General features: G+C 34.7%; 1 protein-coding gene across 1 annotated transcript in view; it reads right to left on the reverse strand.

Annotated features, from left to right (window-relative positions):
• The window catches only part of Tlk2 (tousled like kinase 2), a 111,659-nt gene that overhangs the window by 32,010 nt on the left and 57,134 nt on the right, over positions 1-22,515 (reverse strand). The window contains 5 exon segments of the mRNA XM_047544601.1: positions 480-632; positions 7,783-7,919; positions 12,011-12,121; positions 16,836-16,928; positions 18,072-18,167. Of these exon segments, the coding sequence (XP_047400557.1) occupies positions 480-632; positions 7,783-7,919; positions 12,011-12,121; positions 16,836-16,928; positions 18,072-18,167 (590 nt within the window).

The following is a 22,515-nucleotide window of genomic DNA, read 5'->3' on the forward strand; positions in this document are numbered from 1 at the left end:
AAAGATCCTGGTCAACTTAAGATTTGGGTTACTGGGAAAGTGTTCTTTTCCTAAAACAACTGTTTTTTTTTTTTTTTTTTTTTTTCCCCTTGGCTTACTCCTAAATTTACAACTGTTAACTAAGTGCTCTTCTGACCAGTAAATGGCATTCTTCAGTTTGAAATAGTACCCAGGTAATCCCCACAAGATGACACCAATTTACCAGAACTTTTTGTCAAATATAAGCAATAATATTGACATCATATTTATGATGGACATACAAAAATCATGCTGTCAAGAAGTGACATTACTTCTCCCTCTCATTCAAAACTCTTAAGTGCAGGATTAAGAAAGCTAGCTAATTTTATATGGTTTTTATATGACTTGGGCAAATCCATCAAGGCGGTGGGAAAGACCTCAAACCCTAGGAACCTCTGTGATTTATATCTGTCCCCAGTGTCATTCAATAGGACATTTGTTTGCATCAATAAAGAACATACGTTTCATTTTCAGCTCCGTTGGTCTTGCTCTTCCGCTGTTTCTGCTCATTGGTTGCCGGAGGGGCCTGACCCATGGCAGGAGGTTTTCGCTTTGCTAACATTTTCCGTTGTCTTTCTATCTCTTCCCTCTGTGAATTTATCCTTTCCTGTTGCCTAAGACATAATATATGCAAACAGAGAAAGAAAGTAAAACAAATTCTTATTGCTATGGAACAAACACAAACAACTTGTCACCTGGATATTTGATAAACTTCAGGAAAAAATAAGCTCCCTTAAATTAAGTAGAGATTTGTATTTAACCTTCAGGCATTAAGAAACCAAATAACTGGTGAGAAATTATTTGGAATGAATCTGCACTTTAAGACAAGTTATGTCTTGGGGATGGAGTTGTAGCTCAGTGGTAGAGTGCTTGCCTGGTACGTGTGAGGTCCTGGGTTTGATACTCAGCATCACATATAAATAAATAAAATAAAAGATCCATTGACAACTAAAAAAAAATATTAAAGACTAGTTATGTCTTAAAGGAGAGGTAAAGTAGATAATAAAAAACCTACCAAATTTCTATAATGACCTTACTTTCTGACTCCAAAGAAAAATTTTCTAATTCCTTTTTAGCAGCTAAGAAAACAACTCTAATACGAACTCATTAAAAGTAAAGAGTTGTATTTAAGAGAAGAAGGTATAAAATGTCCCAAGTGTTCTTTTATTTTTTGTTTGGATTAAAGCTCCCTCAAATTTAATTTAGAAAGTTATCAAACTTGCAGAATGCTAAACAAAGTAAATGAGATTTTCTTTTTAGGCATATCACTTACTCTAATCTAAGTGAATCACTACCATAACCAAATCACCTTCACTCACTGGGAAGGGTGACACACCTAAACTAAGCTTTAAAAAAGCACTTTCAGAGAAAGCCAATGAAGTATTACTGGCGGTGAAGTTATTAATGAAGTAACTCCTTGGAATGGTACATAGAATGAAATAGTATAAAATGTATTTTACAAATCTTCAGATAATTTAATACTATTATTATTGGAGTACTTCCTAATAAGATGTCTTATTTTCCTGTAAAAGAAAAGAGAAAAACAAAAAAAACAAAAAAAACTACAGGTAGCACACCCCTTAATTTGAATTTCAGAGAGTTCTAGGTTTTGGATTAAGAATGTTTTGACCCATATAGTCTGCAAATATTCCAAAATCCAAAAAACTCTAAAATCTGAAACACTTCTGGTTCCATGCATTTTGGATAAGGGAATATTCAACCTATAATTTAAAAATTAGGAGCTCAGCTGGTAGAGTACTTGCCTCATAAGCACAAGGCCCTGAGTTCGATCCCCAGTACCGTAAAAAAAAAAAAAAAAAAAAAAATAAGAACCAATACAAATCCTATTATAAGAAAAACCACTTTTGTCTCATGTATTCCATCATCAAATACTAAGGTTTCCAGGCTTAAATATAAAAGTATACTAACATTTGAGATCAACCATTTAACAGGCTTTAAATCACCTATAACAGCTGACAAATTCCCTTTGCCTTTTCTCTCTCTCTACCAAGTTTTTCTCCCACATTCTTTTTTTGGACTCAACCATCAATCTTGCAGAATTTTTAAAAAATCTGTTTTTTTAATACCCTCTTCCTTGAACAACGTAGTTCCATATTCAGTATATCTTTCTTATTAGAACAGCAACCAGAAAAGCAATACTCTAGAGTAGTATAATATAATTTATGCTATCATATGTAGAAGGGTAATAGTACAAACAAGGTTAAAATAAGCAGAGTATTACAAACAAATAACCCTTAATTTGGTAATACAAACCCCTCAGATTCTACATAAGCCAGATCACTGATAAGACATCAATTTAACAGTAAAGTGAATGTTTTAAGAGTTTTGTTTACCTGAAAAATCTCTATACTATTAGATATGCCTTTTCCTACTCACTCCATCCAAATATATAAAATCAGTGACTTGAAAGAATTCTGGGTTGAGACACAGAATCCTTAGCTAAAATCACAATGTCCCTTCTGAATCAATGAATGTCCTTGAGGAAAACATTTACCTTATCTGAACATGAGTTTCCCAATTTCAAAAAAAAGGAAAACTTTTTTAGGAGCCACAAGTGCAAGCCACTTTGAACTCCTTGGAAACAGTTATACATTATGCAGTTTAAACTATAGTAGTCTAGAAAAGTACCACAACATTATGCCTCAGAAGACTCTGAGCTTTGTAAGCTTGAGATTTCAGAAATCACCTTTACTACTTTCAGGGAGAATTCATACATTTAATCTTTACAGATTCAACAAGAAAGGAGTCCCACTGCCACCATATAAAAAATATGCACAGAATACACAGATTCCAAAATACCTTTAGGGAACTCTTATGCTATACATCCTGAGAAAGCTTGCTTGGACATGAAAATTGATGCATCAAAGATCAGTGTTATACAGATTCCTATACTGACTTACATGCTAGGCAAGTCCTCTATCACTGAGTTACATCCTTAGCCTTTTTTATTGAGACAGGGTCAATAAGTTGCCTAGACTGGGTTCCAACTTCTGATCCTCTTGCTTCAGTCTTCTGAGTAGCTGTGATTACAGATGTGTGCCACAGTGCCCAGCTCTCTGTATCAATTCTTGATATTCCTGAAACTGTTTAGTTATTTATATGGAAGAACAAAAGTCATCTAAAGAGAATCTTCATTTAGGTTTATTTTAGAAGTATGAAGTCCATACTATCTTGATAAACTTCTCTTAAATTAGGAATCATGTCTATCAACTCATATCCTCTAGCACAAAGGCACACAAAACCGTGCCTTTTATAGAGCTGATCCTTAAATATTCCATGTGTAGCATCAGTTTTAGAGAATACTTGTTCTATATCAAGCATGAAAAGAGCATTTCTTTCATCTTCCACAGAAGTACTGACTACCCAATAAATCCATCTCACTGAAATCTAAGTAATTCCTTTAAAATCCTAGTCCCTAGTACCTCAGAATATGACCTTTTTTTAAAATAGGGTCATTGAAGTAATCAGTTAAGAACATATCATGCCAGGTGCAGTGGCGCACACCTGTAATCTCAGTAATGCAGGAAAATCAGAAGTTCAAAGCAAGACAGCCGCCATAGGGCAGACCCTTAGTCCAAATTAATTAAAAAAAAAAAAAATACAATATGCCTGGTGTCCTTAAAAGAGAAGGAAGAGAGATATATAAGAAGAACCACATATGAAGATGGAGACAGAGACTTAAGTCACAGTCATGACCACTGAAAGAGGTCAAAAAGAATCCTCCCCATTAAATTCCCCTCTTTGAATTTAGGCTTTCTGGTCTCCTGAACTGTGAAAAACTAACTTTCTCTGTTTGTCATTTTGTGGTACTCAGGATTGAACTCAGGGTCTCAGGAAAGCTAGGCAAGCACTCTATAAATAAGCTACATTCCCAGTCCTTTTTAAAAATCTTATTTTGAGAAAGGATCTTGTTAAGTTGGCGAGGCTGGTCACAAACATGCAATCCTCCTGCCTCAGCCTTCCAAATGGCTGGGATTATAGGCAATTTCTGTTGTTTTAAACCACAAGTTCATGGTATTTTGTTATAGCACCTTAAGGAAATAAAAGGGAATCTTCTACAGCAAAACTGTATTTCAGATCCAACCACACCAGCAATAACTAGGAGGAGGAGGATAAAAACAAAAACAAACAAAAAACACATGCACAAATTTTCAGACATTATTGAAGGAAAAAAGACTTCAAAAAGAAGAAGAAGGGCTGGGGAGATAGCTCAGCTGGTAGAGTGCTTGCCTTGCAAGCACAAGGCCCTGAGTTCAATCCCCAGTACCGCAAAAAAAAAAAAAAAAAAAAAAAAAAAGATAAGAAGACGACATGTACAAATGACACATGAACATCTCAGAAGAGAATATTTTTAAAATCTCCAGGCTATATTCTTTTATATACTGGGAACTGTGAAATGGTAAGGCTTATTCAAGCAAGATCTGACATAAAATTAACAAAATGAATTGCATTATTATCAATCATATGATCAGATGGTTCACCAGAAACTGCTTTAACATGGATAAGCTCCATACACATCAAAATACGAGGACTAGTACTGCAAAGCTGTAAAGCTTAATTTATTCACTCTGATACTCCACATTTTAAATGATCACAATTATGTAGGGATGCCAAAATTTTTTAATGTTGTTTATATCAATATAAACAAAGTCTTAGTTTGAGAATTTTTACTGCTTTGCCACTGAGACATTTGAATTTTTTAAAAGTATATTGAAAAACACTAGTATAACACCAGTTTTGCAGAACTATAAAATAAAACTACTTTTCAACTGGTTCAAACATACTTTGAAAGCAAAAATTACTGATATGGCCAGCAATATTACAAATCTGATATGATATTCCTATTAGGAAACTTTTTGTTTTAGAGAATTAAAGAGCATTCAAAGGAACAGTAAAAACCAAGAACCGTGCTGAAGCTCTGTTGAGGCTGTCTGATTATCTGATTCATTTAAAAAAATATATTGAAGTATGCTAGGCACAGTAGTATACACACATAATCCTAGCTACTTGGGAGACTGAAGCAGGATAATTACAAGTTTAAGGCCAGCCCGGGCAACTTAGCAAGACCCTGTCTCAAAACAAAAAATAAAAAATGGTGGAGGTATAGCCCAGAGGTAAAGCACCCCTGGTTTTAATCTCTAGTACTAGACCCACTCTAACCCTAATCTTGAAGTTTATCTCTCTGCAAACCTCGTATTGCTGTCTGTTGTTCAGCTATCTCACCTACTAGACTTCTTCACGTCATGGAATTTCTTATGCACAGAATTGTAATTTGTGAAATTATCATATAGCCTTTTACAACTAAAGAATTTCAATTTGGGAGGCTGAGTTTCGTAGCTCACTTGCTAGTATATGTGAGGCACTGGGTTCAATCCTTAGCACCCAAAACAAACAAACAAATAAATAAATACCATGTGTCTGTCTACAACTAAGAAAAGATTGAATTTTTACATTGAAAGTGAGAAAGACAATTTATTGGGGCTGGGGATATGGTTCAGTTGGTAGAGTGCCTGACTCGCAAGCACAAGGCCCTGAGTTCAATCCCCAGCACCGCAAAAAAAAAAACCAGACAATTTATTGAAGCAAAACAATATGAAATAAGATACCTATAATTAAGAAACATTAGCTAAAAACAGCTTCCCAAGGGACGAGATGGATATCCAACCATTTAGGTGATTTAAAACAATGAAAAAAATTCTCTCTACCTAAAGGAAATAATTCTGTAGGTCAGGTATTCCATTGACATGGTCCCAATTTGCTCTTACAACACAATTATCATTTTGTACTCTGATATAGTATAAAATTTCCAGAACCTTCTGGGTATTAGGTTGCTTGCAGAGCAATAGGATTAAATAGTGTTACTACCAGGAAAACCCTTAATCACTTCTTAAAACTAATTACATTTTATATCTCTATAAAAAGCCACCATCTTTTTGAGTTAATGTCTAAAATGACTACCATTTAACAAGGCAGTCACTGTAGAGAGTTGGTAGAAGCAATCAGGACTCAGTCTGAGCACTGAATGGTTTTGGTTACTAATGAAAATATAGGTTTTTAACATTTTCTGCTACTGTCCTCACAAATCTGGAAACTGGAAAATTTGCACATGTCGGTCAGTGTGTCGTGGAATGGGTGTCATACCTTACCTTGGAGTGACTGCCCTGGTGCACCTCAGCTACCACCAGCCTCCAGTATTTATAGATCAGAGCAGATGCTGCTCTGAATCTCTGGTATCTAGCCTAACTCAAGTCTCTTTTCCTTCCAGGATATTCTCTGACTTAGTAACCTCCTCTTCCACCAAAATTTGAGGCACATTTGTGAAGCAAAAACACACTAAGCATATTTGTGAAGCAAAAACAACTAAGTTGGAGGTTAATGTTCCATATACAAAACAACGACTACTAACATGTAATTCAGAGGTTACTTATAACTAATTATGATACACAGCATCAATATTTCTACTTTCTTGCAGGCATAAATCTGTTATTTACGTTTCATTATTGCTCAAAAGTAATCCCACATTCTCCAAGTTGTACTCAACAAGCTATTCGATCTATGGAACCTTCCAAGTCACTGTGATCTGGAGATAAAAGCTGGAGAGCCCATGATTAAAAATATAATGTCTCCACTTGTCCTCCAGTCTCAGATGGGAACAACCTAATAAGCCAAAATAAGTAACAAGTAAGATATGCTAAAAGGTACTACAACTTGAAGATATATAATTTTTAAAGTCCTGAGTTGTTAATATCTAGTCACACAATTGGAATTTTAGGTTTTTAAATGTTATATTCCTCCTTGGGGTAAATTCCTGAATGTTTCAACCCAAAAGTTATGATAAAAAGGAGGAGAGGGGCTGGGGATATGGCTCAGTTGGTAGAGTGCTTGCCTTGCAAGCACAATGCCCTGGGTTCATCCCCAGCACCGCAAAAAAAAAAAAAAAAAAAAAAAGAGGAGAGGTCAAGATTCCAAGTTGAAAGATTGGGGGAGTAGCTCAGTGGTAAGAGTCCTTGCCTAGCTTGCCCAGGGTGCTATGTTTAATCCTCAGCATCACAAAATAAACAAACAAAAAATATGAGTATCAAGAAAATATGAGAAAAAATATGAGTATCAAGTTGCAAACAGGCACAGAGAGTAGGGCTGGTCACCAGAATGACCACTGTCAAGGCCCCTTCATTCAAGGAAGTGTCTATCTCTTGATGACTGATCACTGTTTCTTTAAAGAGCCTCAGAGACATGTTCTATAAGAATCTTCTATGGTTTTCTTTTGTTTTATACCTATCTTAGAAAATCCTGCCCTGGGCCCTTACCCATTTCATTTTCCTGTGGACCCCAAATAAATCCTCAAGAGGCTCTTCATGAAAATCTACTACTTAGAGTGTAGGGATGAAACTCAGTAGAACAGCATTTGCCTAGCATGTGAAAGGTCCTGGGTCCAATCCCCAGTACCACACACAAGAACAACTACAGTACCTAATTAAAGTGATCAATACTAGATTTTTTTTTCCTTATCTTCGACAATTTTGATTCTTCTAGGCCTAACTGAAGAACTCATTTCTTATTCCTCTGATTATGGGTCATTTTTTCAGGACTTTATCTAATTCCCTACATTTCTTTATACATATGGTGACTAAACTCAATGAAAAGATGACTACTACTACTAGGATTATTAATGACTACAATTAACAGAAAACTTTAAAAATCCAAACTTTTCAATTTTTCATTTAATCATGACAGTTCACTTACTTGATAAGGTTCTGGAAAGCATAACCATCTGTCCACTGTTCAGTAAAAGAGGCCCCGTGCCGGACAGTAGTAAAGTGACCCAATCTCAAGCGGTCCTGCATGCTCTTATCTCTACATGCCATCTTCTCTTGTTTTGACTTAGGGAAAAAGGAACAAAAAAAAAAAAGGAATTCATTATTAAATTAGCATGGAGACAGACACTTTTTAGAAACTCAAAATTCTAAAGTTATCATGGAAAATATATTGAAAGACCACACATCTCAGAACAGTCAGTAATGACTCCTCAGATGACACAGTAGTCCCAAAGTAGACAGGATATGCTAGTGAAGAACCGTGAGTTCTTCCTTGGTAAAATTTCTCTCACCTGCCTAGTCTCTTTTATCTTAAGAGTTCAGCATATTATATTTGGACCATAGCAAAGCTAAGCTGTTTCTGTACTTTCGGTTTCTTCTCTCCAATCTATTCTAGAGACCTGTTATCAATTCATCTTAATTTATTACTTTGAGGGCTGGAGATGTAGCTCATCAGTAGAATACTTGCTCAGCATGGTCAAGGGAAACCCTGAATTCAATACCCAGTACTGCCAAAAAAAAGTAAGAAAATCAATTTGCACACTTCCAGTTTCACAGAAGGTTCTGATGTTCCAAACCGTCTATGGCTCGTGTCTGCCCACTCTAGATTCTGACATGAAAATGTCCTCCATGATCCTCCACTGAACACAAAAGATCAAGTCCACCTCCCCACCTCTTATGCCAGGACACCTTATGTACTTTTGATTCTTGAGCACTTCATTCGTTACATGATAGGAATTGTAAGACTGCTTAGTACAAAATATGATGCTTATAGATAAGAGGGGATACAACCATTGAATTTATTGATTTCCCAAGTACAAACTGTAATACAGAATTTATAGGAAAAGCACAAAGTACTGTGAGAAATGATAACATGGAACATACCTACTTGCAATGTCCTGTGCATTTTTATTTATTTATTGTTGGCAGTACTGGGGATTGAACCCAGGGCCTGGCTGGTGATGGGCAAGCACTCTACCACTGAGGACATTCCCCAACCCTTGTTTTATTTATTGATCTCATTTCATTTTATGACAGGGTCTAAATTTCTTGGGCTGACCCAGAACTTGTAAATTCCTGCCTCACTCTCCAAAGTAGGCAGGATCACATACGTGTACCACTATGCCTGGTTCTACTATGTATTTTAATTTAATTTTGTTTTATTTTATTTGGAGACAGGGCCTCACTAAGTTGCCCAGGCTGGCCTTGAACTTGTAATCCTCCTGCCTAAGCTGTACTATATATTTTTAACTGACAGGCAATTTAAACCTGCAGTTTTTTTTTTTTTAATTTAGAACACCTCTCTTGAAGCTTTCCCCAATTAGTCCCCTTCTTTTGATTTCCTTCAGTCAATTTCTTAATAAGTACTCTGCTTACTTGAAAAGGCTTCCTTGTTAATGTGAATGTATCTTATTCCCCCAACCCCACATAGACTGTTAGCCCTCCAGAGATAAGAGCCGTGTTTTATGTTTCTTAGATCCATGCATGTTGTTACTCAATTCTTTTTCATTGCTGAGTAGCATTCCATGGTATGAATACACGACCTGTTTATATATTCACCTGTTGCCAGACACCTGGGATGTTTTCAGGTTTCAACTATTGTGAATAAACTGCTATGAATATTCCTGTACAAATCTTTTTGTGGACATTTGCTTTTATTTCTCTTGGTACTGCTGGGTTGCAGCGTAAGTATACTAGTAAGTATATATATTTAATAAGAAATTGCCCCAGATAAGGAATGGTAGTACACGCCTGTAATCCCAGCAACTTGGGAGGCTCAGGCAGGAGCATCACAAGTTTGAGGCCAGCCCAGGGAACTTAGTGAGACCCTGTCTCAAAACAAAAAATACAAAGGATTAGAGATGTGGCTCAATGATAGAGTACCTCTGGGTTCAATTCCCAGAATCACCATAAACAAATGAACAAACAGATTATCCCCAAGTTTTCCAAAGCAGCCATACAATTTTACATTCCTACTAGTATAGGAAATTGGGCCACCAACACATTTATACTAGCACTTGACACTGTCAACATTCTTTCTTTAATCATTCTACCATTATATTATTTAATACTATGGTTTCACTTGTTTTTTTTTTTTTTTTTTTGTTGGTCCTGAGAATTAAACTAAGGAGTATTCTACTACTGAAATACACCTACCTCAACACTTTAAAAAAAAAAATTTTTTTTTTAAATTTTGAGACAGGGTCTCATTACATTGCCAAGGTTAGCCTGAAACTTGTGGTCCTCTTGCCTCAGTTCCACAGTAGTTCAAACTATAGGGTGTGTGCATTCGGCCTACCATGATCTCAGTTTTAGTTTCCCAGATGCCTAATAATGTGGAGCATCTTTTCATATGATAGTCATTTGGATATCTATAAATTTTTAGTAAAGTATCTGTTCAGGATTTTTTGCTTTGGCTGGGGCTGCAGATTAGTGGTGGAGCACTTGCTTTACATGTGTGAAGCACTGGGTTTGATCCTCAGCACCACATAAAAATAAATAAATAAAATAAAGGTATTGTGTCCATCTACAACTAAAGTTATTTTTTTAAAAAGATACTTTTTTTTTTTCCCCTTTCTTTTTTAGGTAGTGCTGGAGATTGAACCCAGGACCTTATATATGATAGGCAAGTGCTCTATCTCTGAGCTACAATGCCACCCCCATCTTTTGTACATTTTTAATTTTTCAAATTATTAAATTATAGGAATCTTTATATATTTTAATTAAAAAAAACCTTTGAGAGATAATATTGTTAATATTTCCTCCCAAACTGTGTTGGCATTTTCATTTAAGTTTCTTTATATTCCAGTATGGTATACTGGACATTTGATAAACATTCATAGTTAGAAAAATGAATTATTCTGTAAATAAATCTAAATTATCACCAGGCACAGTGGGGCACACCTATAATCCCAGTCGGTTGGCAGGCTGAGGCAGGAGGGTCATGAGTTCAAAGATAGTCTCAACAATGGTGAGGTGCTGAACAACTAAGTGAGACCCTGTCTAAATAAAATACCAAATAGGTTGGCTGGGGATGTGGCTTAGTGGTTGAGTGCCCCTGAGTTCAATCCCCTCCACCAAAAATCTAAATTATCTATTAATACTAATAAATATAAAATTGTATTTTTCTGTGAGAACTCAAGAGATGGCATTATGTTTGTTTTTTGTACTACACTACTCAAGAGTTTAGTACAACTGATTGAATCTATGTTGATTTCAGGAAGAGTCCTAAAATTTTAAATAAATTCTCTGCATTAACATGTTAATATTTCTCACTCTCATAAAAATGTAACAAAGTAATTTCCCTTCTGTAAAACTGATTATTAAAGGAATGAAGAAAAGTTTTTCCAAGTATCTTTGATCTCAGTAAAACAATCCCCTTATTTCTGCCTGAATTTTGGAATTCAACATTCCAAAAATTTCAAGAAAAGTAACCACCAGAATGGTCAATTCTCCAGCTCATAATCTTTTAATAACTTCATTTGGAAGTACTGCCATTTTAAAACTTGTAAGAAATAGTTATTAATGACTGCTAAAGGCAGGCTGCAACTAACCAATTACTATAGTAAAGGAATATCCACTAATTTGTAATCATATGCAGATATATGACAACTTTATTTTTTTGAAAAACAAAGTACTTAATTATTACATTATTAAAAACATAAGGAATTCCAAATACCATCTCTGAAACAAAAATCTCACTATTATTAAATGTTTATAAATAGTAATAATATACTCACTTCAATTGATAAAATGAGTAAAAAATTTTATGACTGCAAACCCCAGGTTGAGGGCATGGCTCAGTGGTAGAGTACTAGCTTAGCATGCACAAGGTCCTTGGTTCAAACCCCAGCACCACACACCAAAAAAAAAAAAAAAAAAAAAGTAACATCCCAAATAAACTCTACTAGAATAAGCTGTCAATATCATACTCAAAACAATTAAACAGCCAGAAGACACATCCCACTTATCATTCTGGAGGCTAAGTCTGATGTCCATGCAAGGAAAAAAATTCTAATTGCCAAGTAACAAAAAGTCTTTTTTTAAAAGTCCTACATTTTAAAAAATATTTTCATCTCAGGTAAGTAAGGAGCCACACAATGACAAACATTAAGTACCTTGGAATACAGAACTCAAGCCACCATTAATTCACTAACCTTTTCTATAAGGAGTTTCTTGCTCATTGTGACACATCTATTTAATCGTTCCTTGTATTTTTCTAGCATCTTTTGCTGTTCATCAATCTGCCGTCTCAAATCACAGTTGGCCTTCAATGGAAAAAATGTTTGTAATTAGCTTCAAAGAAGAGAGATTAATAGAAAAGTAGTTTCTAAGGAAAGAGAAAAATCATTTCTATCCATTGTTAAATCAAAATCAAAACTCAGATTCAAAGAGATGAGAGTAACAATGTCTTTTTAAAAGGTAAATAATTCATCCCTTTAATCTCTCTTAATAGTATCTATTTATCAGTAATGAATTCTGTCACTAGAAGTAGACATGGTTTTCTACTAATATTTTACTCCTTCCAATAACCAGATATAATTCATCGTTTATATCACAAGTGCTTAAACCATCACAAAATAAAGTTTAGAAAATATACAAAGATTATTTAAAGTACAAGGGTGATTAAAAATATACATATTAAATACTTACAGAAAGTGATTTAGCACTTAAAAAAAGTACAGAATATTTTCTAAACCATAATGTTCTTTATGTTCAATTTGTCCTTTGCTTTCTAATTTCTATTTCTAAAGAAAAGGGTGAATTTTCATAAATGATCCTCACCAGAGAAGCCAAGCATACCTGTGCCTACATAAGACAGAACTAACAAATAAGGATCATGTTCAAGAATGCCAAAATGTAAATGCACAGTTAAATTAGCTGTGGTCAGAGGCCTATAGGATAGGCTAAATACTTCGAAAAATTCAAGCCTCCTTACAATAACAGAATATAAGAACTGCTAACCCAATGTCAAATTTGACTTGCAACTCCTGAATTTATTCTTCTTCGGCTAAACAAAAGATCTCTACTCATTTGGCAATAGTACTTACAACTTCCTTGTATAATGTAACCTTATAAGCAATATAACCTTATAGCTTTCTTGAAGTGTGAAAAAAATCTATTATTTCCCAATCAAATGATTCAAGCATTTTTCAAACAGTAAAAAGCACAACAGGAAAATATTACAGGACTCTCAATTTTTGACACTTTTCAACTTCATCTTTAAAGTAACCTGTATGAAATAGCTTCTATCTCCAAATAGTTCTGCCCTCCCCATAAACATAATGCTTCACTTTAGTATTTCTTTACAGAGTTCTAGGGATTACGTTAAAAAATATAACTACATTTGGAGGAATGTGACTAACTCATATTAAACAACATATAAGAAGCTAAAGATGATATAATGGTTTTTTGTTTGTTTCTTTTGGTACTGGGGATTCAACCCAGAGGCACACTACTGTTGAGTTACATTTCCAGCCCTTTTAAAATTTTTATTTTGCGATAGGGTCTCGCTAAGTTGCCCTGGTTACCTCAACCTCCCAAGCAGCAACCATGTAATGTTTATGTGAAATCCAATCTACTTTTAGAAGGTGAATATTTCCTCAAATCTGTAGTCAACTGTATACAATCAATTAACCCCTGGCAGTTGAAAGTTTTAAAAGTTCTAAAATGTTTTCTGACACTAACAACTTCTAAGAGTTCCTGTTTAAAGCAGGAACTGGCTAAGAACCCCCAGTGCAGCCATACCCAACATCTCACTAAAATAGAAAACTCAATCAATGACTGAGTCACGCCTACCTGAAAGCAGATATAAAAACTTGTGGTCTCTCCTTGACTGCTTATCCCCCAGATTAGAAACACAAATTCTAATCAATTTGAAAAAAGGGCAGTTGGACTTCTATGTCTTAATTTTTGCATGATCCATTCCCTTACTACTAATCTATATCCAAATAAAGATTACAACCTTCAGAAAACAATAGAGTAGGAGTTGGGGGTATAACAAAATAGTAGAGTGCATGCTTAGCATGAAAGAGACCCTGGGTTTAATCCCTGGCACCGGTCCCTCACCACCACCAAAGGCAATGGAGTAGAAGGCAGGGGTAAGTTAAGGGAGTATACTGCTTCCTGAAAATTGAAAATGAATTCTAAAAAACAAACAAAAAGCAGTACCAAGCTAGGATAAGTTTTTCAGAAAATATTTTCAATTTTTCTACCCCTACCCACCACACTGGTGATCAAGCCCAGGGCCTCATGCATGGTAGGCAAGCACTCTATCACTGAGCTAAACCCCATTCCCATCATCTTCAAAATCTTAGAAAAGTCAGGCTATGAAGGAAAAAACAAGCCCACATTCCTTCTCAGTCCAGTAAAGTTACTCTGGACAAAAACCCTTCCAAATACTGGAAATTTTTATACCCACAGAATAGTTCATAAATCTTAGGTAGTGATCCCACCAACACCCAAATCAACAAAACAAGAATAAGAGCAACTCTAAGCAAGTATACATGTGAATAAAGAAGATGTAAGACAGGTGCTAAGTCTGTGCATGGCTCTCCTCAAAGTTGGAGAAAAGTATATAAATAAAAACAGGCCTAAGTAAGAAATAGGCCTGAGTAAGAAAAGGAAACATCAGCTTCAAAATGAGGGAAATGATCACCTACGGATATCAAAAGAATATTTCAGAATATTGCCTGTCATACTCTACAAAATGCAAAAGACATATGTGTGAAACAGGAGAGAAAAACCATAAAGAATACACAGGGTGCGATAAGAAAGTATATTATTACATAAGGGGGAAAAAGTGAGTAACAAAAACTATAAATAACAGAATCAAAATTCACATGAACTACAAGTAAACAGTAGAAAATATATAGAAGATAAACAATGTTTAACAAGATCCAGAAGACAGGTGCAATCATATTAATGAAGCATAAAATGTCAGAAATCCATAATATCGGAGATCCAAGTTAGGTACCAAAGAGGAAAACCAGTAATAAACAGAGGGAAAAAAACAGTAATTAGGCATGATCACAGATTTTCAGAATAAAAATATAAAGACCCACATATACATGTAATCTGGTAAAATTTAACAGGTTATGTTTATTCCTTTGACCTTGGATTCTTGGAAACATTAAATGACAGAAAAATTAAAGGTGTGTGCATGTGTGCGACAGAGAGAGAGAGAGAGAGAGAGAGAGAGAAGGAGAGAGGGAGAGGGAGAGGGAGAGGGAGAGGGAGGGAGATACAACTGAGAAATAGAACAGGTAATAACACAAAAATCTTACAGATGCTGCCTTTTTCATGAAAGGGTAAAGGTAAGAATTCCCAGCTCTACTAGGACACAGAAAATTTAACACTGACACAGCTTTCCTAAAAAAATAATTACTTAAAAATGTAATTTTATCAATCAAGAGATGAAACAAAAAGACAAAGACTGTGTAAAAAACATAGCAACAATGAACTATAAACCTATTTCTGTAAATCTGAACATAAAACTTCCCACAAATGTAAGAAATTATTTTCATATAAAATAATAGAAATAGTAATAACGATATAAGCACAAGAGAATTTATTAATAAAGAATGGATTTATGGTTTGAATAAGTGATCAATTCTAGGTCTTACAAGAAGACAAAGTAAAAATACACTATTTTATACTATATTTTGATCAATTACAGAAACAGTATAAAAATTTTTGAAAGGCAGATAACTAGTGACATTTTTAATTATTTTTATTATTAAACATTATTTTATTCAAACAAAATGATACTGCAAAGTCCAATAAGAAAAACTGATCAAAGTAAGGCTGCCGATTCCCACCCTAAAATGTCATAGCCCCTTGAGACAGACATGACCACATTAGTACAAATAAAGGTCAAACTTTTTCTTTCTAAATCACTAGAAAGATGAAAATGCTAGCCAAATTTATTTATAAATCAGTAATATATACGTACATATGCATTTGGGTATAAGTTATGAATGGCTCAAAAAATTACTGAAGGGTTGGGCATCGTGGTACACACCTGTAATCCCAGAGGCTCGGGAGGCCAAGGCAGGAGAATCACGGCTGAGGTCAGCCTTGCCCATTTAGCGAGACCTTTTCTCAAAATAAGAAATAAAAAGGGCTAGAATGGGGGCTATGGCTCAGTGGTAGAGGGTCTCTGGGTTCAATCCCCTATCTCTCTCTCTCTTCCTCACACACACACAAATCTCAGAAGGAAATGTACAAAATGTTTTATCCTAGTTAATTATTCTATATCTCTATTACAAAGAAAAATGTTTATAAAAGGAAACAAAATTTTAATAAAGGAAAACAATAAACACTTTATTCTTTAAAAAAAATCCACAAAACTGTGGGTCAATAATGCCAAACTACATATTAAAAATACAAAAATATTTTTAAAAAATATCCTCGTAAGGGCTGGGGAGATAGCTTAGTTGGTAAAGAGTGCTCGCCTTGAAAGCACAAGGCCCTGGGTTCAATCCCCAGCACCGCAAAAAAAAAAAAAAAAAAAAAACAACTCCTGGTACATTTTCCAAAGGTAAATTCCAGACTAGGCATTTTAAGCCTCTTTGAATGCCCAAAAAATTTTAGATGAATAGGTTATGAAAGATACAAAATAAAAAGCATACTGAAAAGTCCTTGTAATGTAGTTTTTAAAATTAAAGAATAAAATAACTACTCTAAAATGGGTAGATATAGATGAAATATAGATGTAGATGTAGTTGTAGATGAAATATAACATTCCACGTATCTACTTCTCTATAATAAATAGAAATATTAAAATACTACAATGTAAGATTTCCACCGTAAAGACTTTAGAAAGTACGTATGATCCTGGTTCCCACTTAGATTCCCTCAGATTAAAGAAAAATAACTTAAGTTATCTGGCTTTTGTAATTATTTCCATGCTATGCATATAATCTGAACACATAAAACAGTTAGTGCTTGTTATAAAATTTCTTACATTTTAATACTTACTCTTAATAAATCATCTATTCTTCCTTCTTTCTTCTCTAAGTCAGAATTCTTACTATTTTCTAGTGCAGATATTTTTTCTATTGTGAGGTCAGACTACAGAGACAAAGGCAATACAAATTTAGGATTAGTCTCAAAACAGTACATGTCATCACATTTTTCTCATTACTTTTTTGAAAAAAGTATTTGCTAACAAAAATAGCCTGGAATCATGTGGCTCAGAAAATTAAATTCACTCTCCTCATCCCAATCTTCAAATCTTAACTATGGATTCCTAAAACTTCACTACACCAGCGCTTCAAAACACAGGCTAATTTTGGAATCAAATATGAAAATTCTCAAACAACTGTGCATTGAACAATGAAACAAATTGAATAGAAAGGCTCAAGGGGAAACTTGACAAAAGTCTCTAAGGAACAAATGTGCCATCTAGTGGAAATAGGGAGCGATCAGAAAGGGAAAAGTCTATACAACCATCTAGATGCTGGTGATTCAAATAAAATTAAAGTCTACTCTACAGGGTCAGAAGATTTGAGACAAGAAATTCTAGATTGCCAAGCATCCTGTCTGTCTTGAAGGCAACACAGTGGCAAAAGAGGCTGCAAAAATACCCAGTATGCTACTGGTTAACTCAACACTAGAAATGGAGGATATATCTACAATACTTTTCAGATACAACTTTTAAATGTTCACAACATTCCCTAAAAAAAAAGTTTCCAAAGACTGTTTAAAGGAAGAAATTATATTGGTGTAGCACATCTTAAGTAAGTTTAGCTAGGTCTTGCAAGATAAGTAAAGGAATACATAAATTAACTACTTCCAGAAAGTAGGTAATTATATTTTTCAAAAGTAAACTGTTAGCACTGTCCTAATAAGCATTTTGTAAACACAGTCTGAGGTAATAAAGATCAACCACATTTTACAGATGATTTCTACTAAAGAAAGCTGAGGCCCAGAAAGACAAAGTATAAGCAGCAGAAACAGAATCTGAACCCAGGCCTTCAAAGCGTATGCTCTTTTCCTCAACACCATGCTGCAGTAAAACCACTTCCGCTACAATACACCAGCATATTTACAAGGACTTTAAATACTCATATGCAAGTTCTGAATATAATACACACAAATAATGAAATATAGTCAAAGAAATAAAGGGAAGACCACGTGAGGAATCACAGATGTTCTATGTTTGGGTTTATTCCTAAGCAGAACTTCTCCACTGTTTATCAATCCCCAACCTACCTGGGTCTGTCTGTGCTGGATGGAGATCTGTTTTTGGGAGCTGCAGGAATGCTCTGTGTTGCCAGATCCTGTAGAAGAGGGACTGTTTTGCTGAGCCTATAATAAAGGTATATCACCAATCACAGAAAGGCTTAGCATCTTTCTCCACAAACATTTGTATGAATATAATTACCTCTACATAAAATAAATCCTGTCTGATAAAAGTCAGAAATCAGGGCCACACGGTCAAAATGAAAGTAAAACAAGTTAAATATGAGATATAAGGCTAGATATGGTGGCTTAGATCATATTCCTGTAAACAGGTTTTATTTTTATTTAATTAATTGATTGATTTATTCTTGAACCCTGGGTCTCCCACATGGTAGGCAAGCACTCTATACCTCCAGTCTTTTTTTATTTTTTTATTTTTATTTTTTGCGGTGCTGGGGATTGAACCCAGGGTCTTGTGCTTGCAAGGCGCTCGAGCACTCTACCAACTGAGCTATATCTCCAGTCCTTATTCCCAGTCTTATAAATAGGTTTTAAAGGGTCAAATGCTTATAAATAAAATTTTTAAATATTTGTTAGGAAAAAATGGACAGCTACTCCAACAATTATTTGCTTTTTTCACTTGTGTTTCAATGTGTCTTTATCAGAAAAGGTGAGTGAAACATCCAATGCATAGGGGATATACAAGAGCACAGGCAGAGAAGACTACAAACTATTTTCAGAACAGTATCCTAAATACACCAATGTTATCCATGAATGCACAGTGTATAAAACTTTAGGCTTATCTCCAATATTGTCACTTGCTAATCAAACATTCTAAGGCATCTTTATTATTTATTTATTACAGCACTAGGGATCAAACTCAGGACCTCAGGTATTCTAGGCAAGCACTCTACTACTGAACTATAACTCTGTTATAGCTGTAATCCCAGTGACCCTAGAGGCTGAGGCATGAGGATTACAAGTTTGAGACCAACCTTAGAAACTTAGTGAGACCCTGTCTCAAAAAAGGGAGGCTGGTGGTGTGGCCCAGTGGTTAAGCGTTTGACTGTACCTTTTAAAATAAAAAAGTGATTTTTTTCTAATACTTTCGATATAGTCTTCTGAATTATTGTTCTTACTCATTATTATATTAACTTTAGTTTATTACAGTAACAGTAGTATAACCATTTATTGAGTAATAACAGCTAAATGCTTTGAAGTCATTGTCACATGTAATCCTTATAAAGTATTATAAGATATTTTTTATTATTTCCATTTAATGCATAAAGAATATACAAATCAGTTGAGCATTGTGGCACATGCCCTTAATTCTAGCTACTCAGGAGAATGAGGTAGGAGGATCATGACTTCAAGACAAACATAAGCAACTTTAGCAAGATCCTGTTTGGAAGATCCTGTTTCAAATTAAAATGGGCTAGGGATGTAGTTCAGTTGTAGAACTTTCCTAGCATGTGCAAAGCCCTGGCTTCAATCCCTTGAACCTCCCCCCTCCAAAAAAAGTGTGTGTATATACATTAATAAACACATCAAAAAATTATTAATAACTATCAATGATTAATTAAATGTATTGATAAATATTAACATTTACATATAAGTGAAGTAAGAGACATTAACCACTTATGCAAGGTCACAGAACCAGTAAGTGGGGGAACTAGAATTGGAGGCTGTCTGTATCCACAATAACTAACTGCTCTCAATCACCAGAGCACACTATTAGAGCCAGATGGTAAGTAAGCTAAAGAGTTCCTACACAATTTCATGGAAGGATCACTACAGTCTTTTAAAGTAGGCAGTATAACTAACTCCATTTTTATGTCTTCATTCAGTGACTACTTATTGAGTACTCCCTTTACCGAAGCATTGTGTTAGGTTCTCACGGCATGTGGCCAAGGAAGATGAACACACCACTAGTCTTTTCTTTGTCTTAATGAAACTCAGAACTCAAGAGATGATTTATTGGACTCAAATATAGCTGCAAAGAAACTGTTCAAAGAAGAATCCAATAAATGCAAAATTATAACTAGGAGAAGTACTTTAAGACCACATAACAGGATATGAAATCTAATCTAGAGTAAAGGGGTTGATTTGAAAAAATTTAAGATTTGAAGGTAATCAGAGTCAAAGACAGGAGATGACAGAGTCATTCCAGGTAAATAACATGTAAGAAGGTACTAGGAAAAAAGAAAAGACTAATATGGGGTCCAGAGAAGTCAAAGAGAGAAACTCATCTCAAAGAGGCTTTTAAACAACTTGTACAGCCAGTAAGTGGCAAAGCTGCGACTTAAAGCCAGGTCTATGTGATTCCAAATAACTGAAAATTATCTGTACCCTTTCTAAACTTCAGCAAAACCAACCATTTCTTATTAAGGGTTATCATATGAACCTCAAGTATTACATTGCACTATAATATAAGCATTGTCTCCTTCAGTTATCAATTCCTTGAAATCTTTTATTTTCATATTTGTTTTTAAATAAATTTGACTTAACTAAAGGGCTCCTCTATAAATTTCTAGATTTTGGTAGGTGGGCTTTGCTAAAGTGCTCATTTCTAAGTTTTCTTCTAGCAAACTGACAGCACTAAAATATGATTTAGGGGATACTTCTAAAAACTTTATGTAAAAATACATTATGATAAGAAGTACAAAAGTTAATTGAGGAAGTGACCCACAGTTAGGAAATAGCAAATCCAAATGAAAATGCTTTCAAAAAGTAAAAGGTACTATACAAATATAAAGACCTAATGTGACAACATGACCCCATAATGGGAAAAAATGCTCTAATTCTGAGCATTTGTTCTATATTAATTGTGGACCTCTGTGCCCGGTCCTGTGTTAAACACCGGAAATGTGTTTAACTGTTTAACTGGAAAACAATGATAGCTTCCACTTTCCCACCAAGTCAAGTTTCAGAATAATGCCCCAGGACAATGATAACACAATCTGCCTCATTAGCCTGATGCCACTGCAGTGATGAATTAAGCACAGAGGCTCCAAAAGTTCTATTAGGCTTTCCCGAGAAAACAGAAGAAATAAGTAAACAGTAAAATAAAATTTCTCTAAGATAAAAAGGGAAATTTTCAGAATGAAATGTCTACTATATAATAAGCACTATTAATGGGAAAATAAGATAAATAGTAGGTAGACTTCAGAGACAAAAAGATACCATGATTTAAATGAATGCAGAAAAAGCATCCAAGACTCTTTCAAGTTAGAAACATTTAACAAACTCAAAAGAAACCTAACCCCCAAAAGGGCCATCTCTGAAAAATATACAGTGAACATCATACTTGTTTTCAAAGACTTCTTTCTTTCCCCTAAGATCTGGAACAAGGCAAGATTGTCCATTTTCATAAGTTATATTCAATGATATACTTGAGGTCTAGCCAAGACAATCAAGAAAAGAAAAGAAAAGCATCCAGAATGGAAAGGATGTAAAACTATTTTCAGATGACACAATTTTATATGCAAAAAAATCATTAACAAAAAAGAAACAAAGGAAAAAAAAAAAAAAAAAAAAAAAACCACCTAAGCCGAGCAAAGTGGTGCACACCTGTAACCCCAGCAGCTCGGGAGGTTGAGGCAGGAGGGTTGAGAGTTCAAAGCCAGCCTCAGCCACAGCAACGCACTAAGCAAATCAGTGAGACCCTGTCTCTAAATAAAACACAAAATAGGGCTGGGGATGTGGCTCAGTGGTTGAGTGCCCCTGAGTTCAATCCCCAGTACCAAAACAAAACAAAACAAAACCAAAAAACACCTATTAGAATTAACATATAGAATTCAGCAAGATTGTAACATACAAAAATCAATATAAAAAAAATTGTGTTTCTATCCTCTAGCAATTAGTAATGTGAAAATAACTAAATGGATACTATTGAAAAATAATCAAAAAGAATACTTGCAAATAATTTTAACAAAAGAAGCACAAAATCTAGACATTTAAAACTGTAAGACATGCCAGTTGTGATAATGCACACCTATAATCCCAGAGACTGGGAAGGCTGGAGCAAGAGGATCACAAGTTTGAAGCCAGCCTGGGTAACTCAGATTCTGCCTTGAAAAAAAAAAATAAAAGGGTTGGGAATGCAGCTCAGTAGAGTCCTTACCTAGAATGTATAGCTCTGGGTTCAATACCCAGTACTAAGAAAAAAAAAAAAAAAATAGTATTGGTGAGAATGTAGAGAACTTGGAATATACTACTGATCGAAATGTAAAATGGTACAGCTATTGTGAAAAAGTTTGGTAGTTCCTCAAAAATATATCATATGACCAGCAATTTCACTCCTCAGCATAATAAAAAAAATAAAACATATCTAAACAAAAACCTGTACATGAATGTTCATAGTAGCATTATTTATAATAACCAAAGTGTAAAAATAATTCAAAGGTCCACCAACTGATGAAAGGATAAATTAAGCTATGACCAGATGGGCACAAAAAGAATGATTATATTTACT

The sequence above is a fragment of the Sciurus carolinensis genome, chromosome 3 (assembly GCF_902686445.1).
Source record: "Sciurus carolinensis chromosome 3, mSciCar1.2, whole genome shotgun sequence".
NCBI lineage: Eukaryota > Metazoa > Chordata > Mammalia > Rodentia > Sciuridae > Sciurus > Sciurus carolinensis.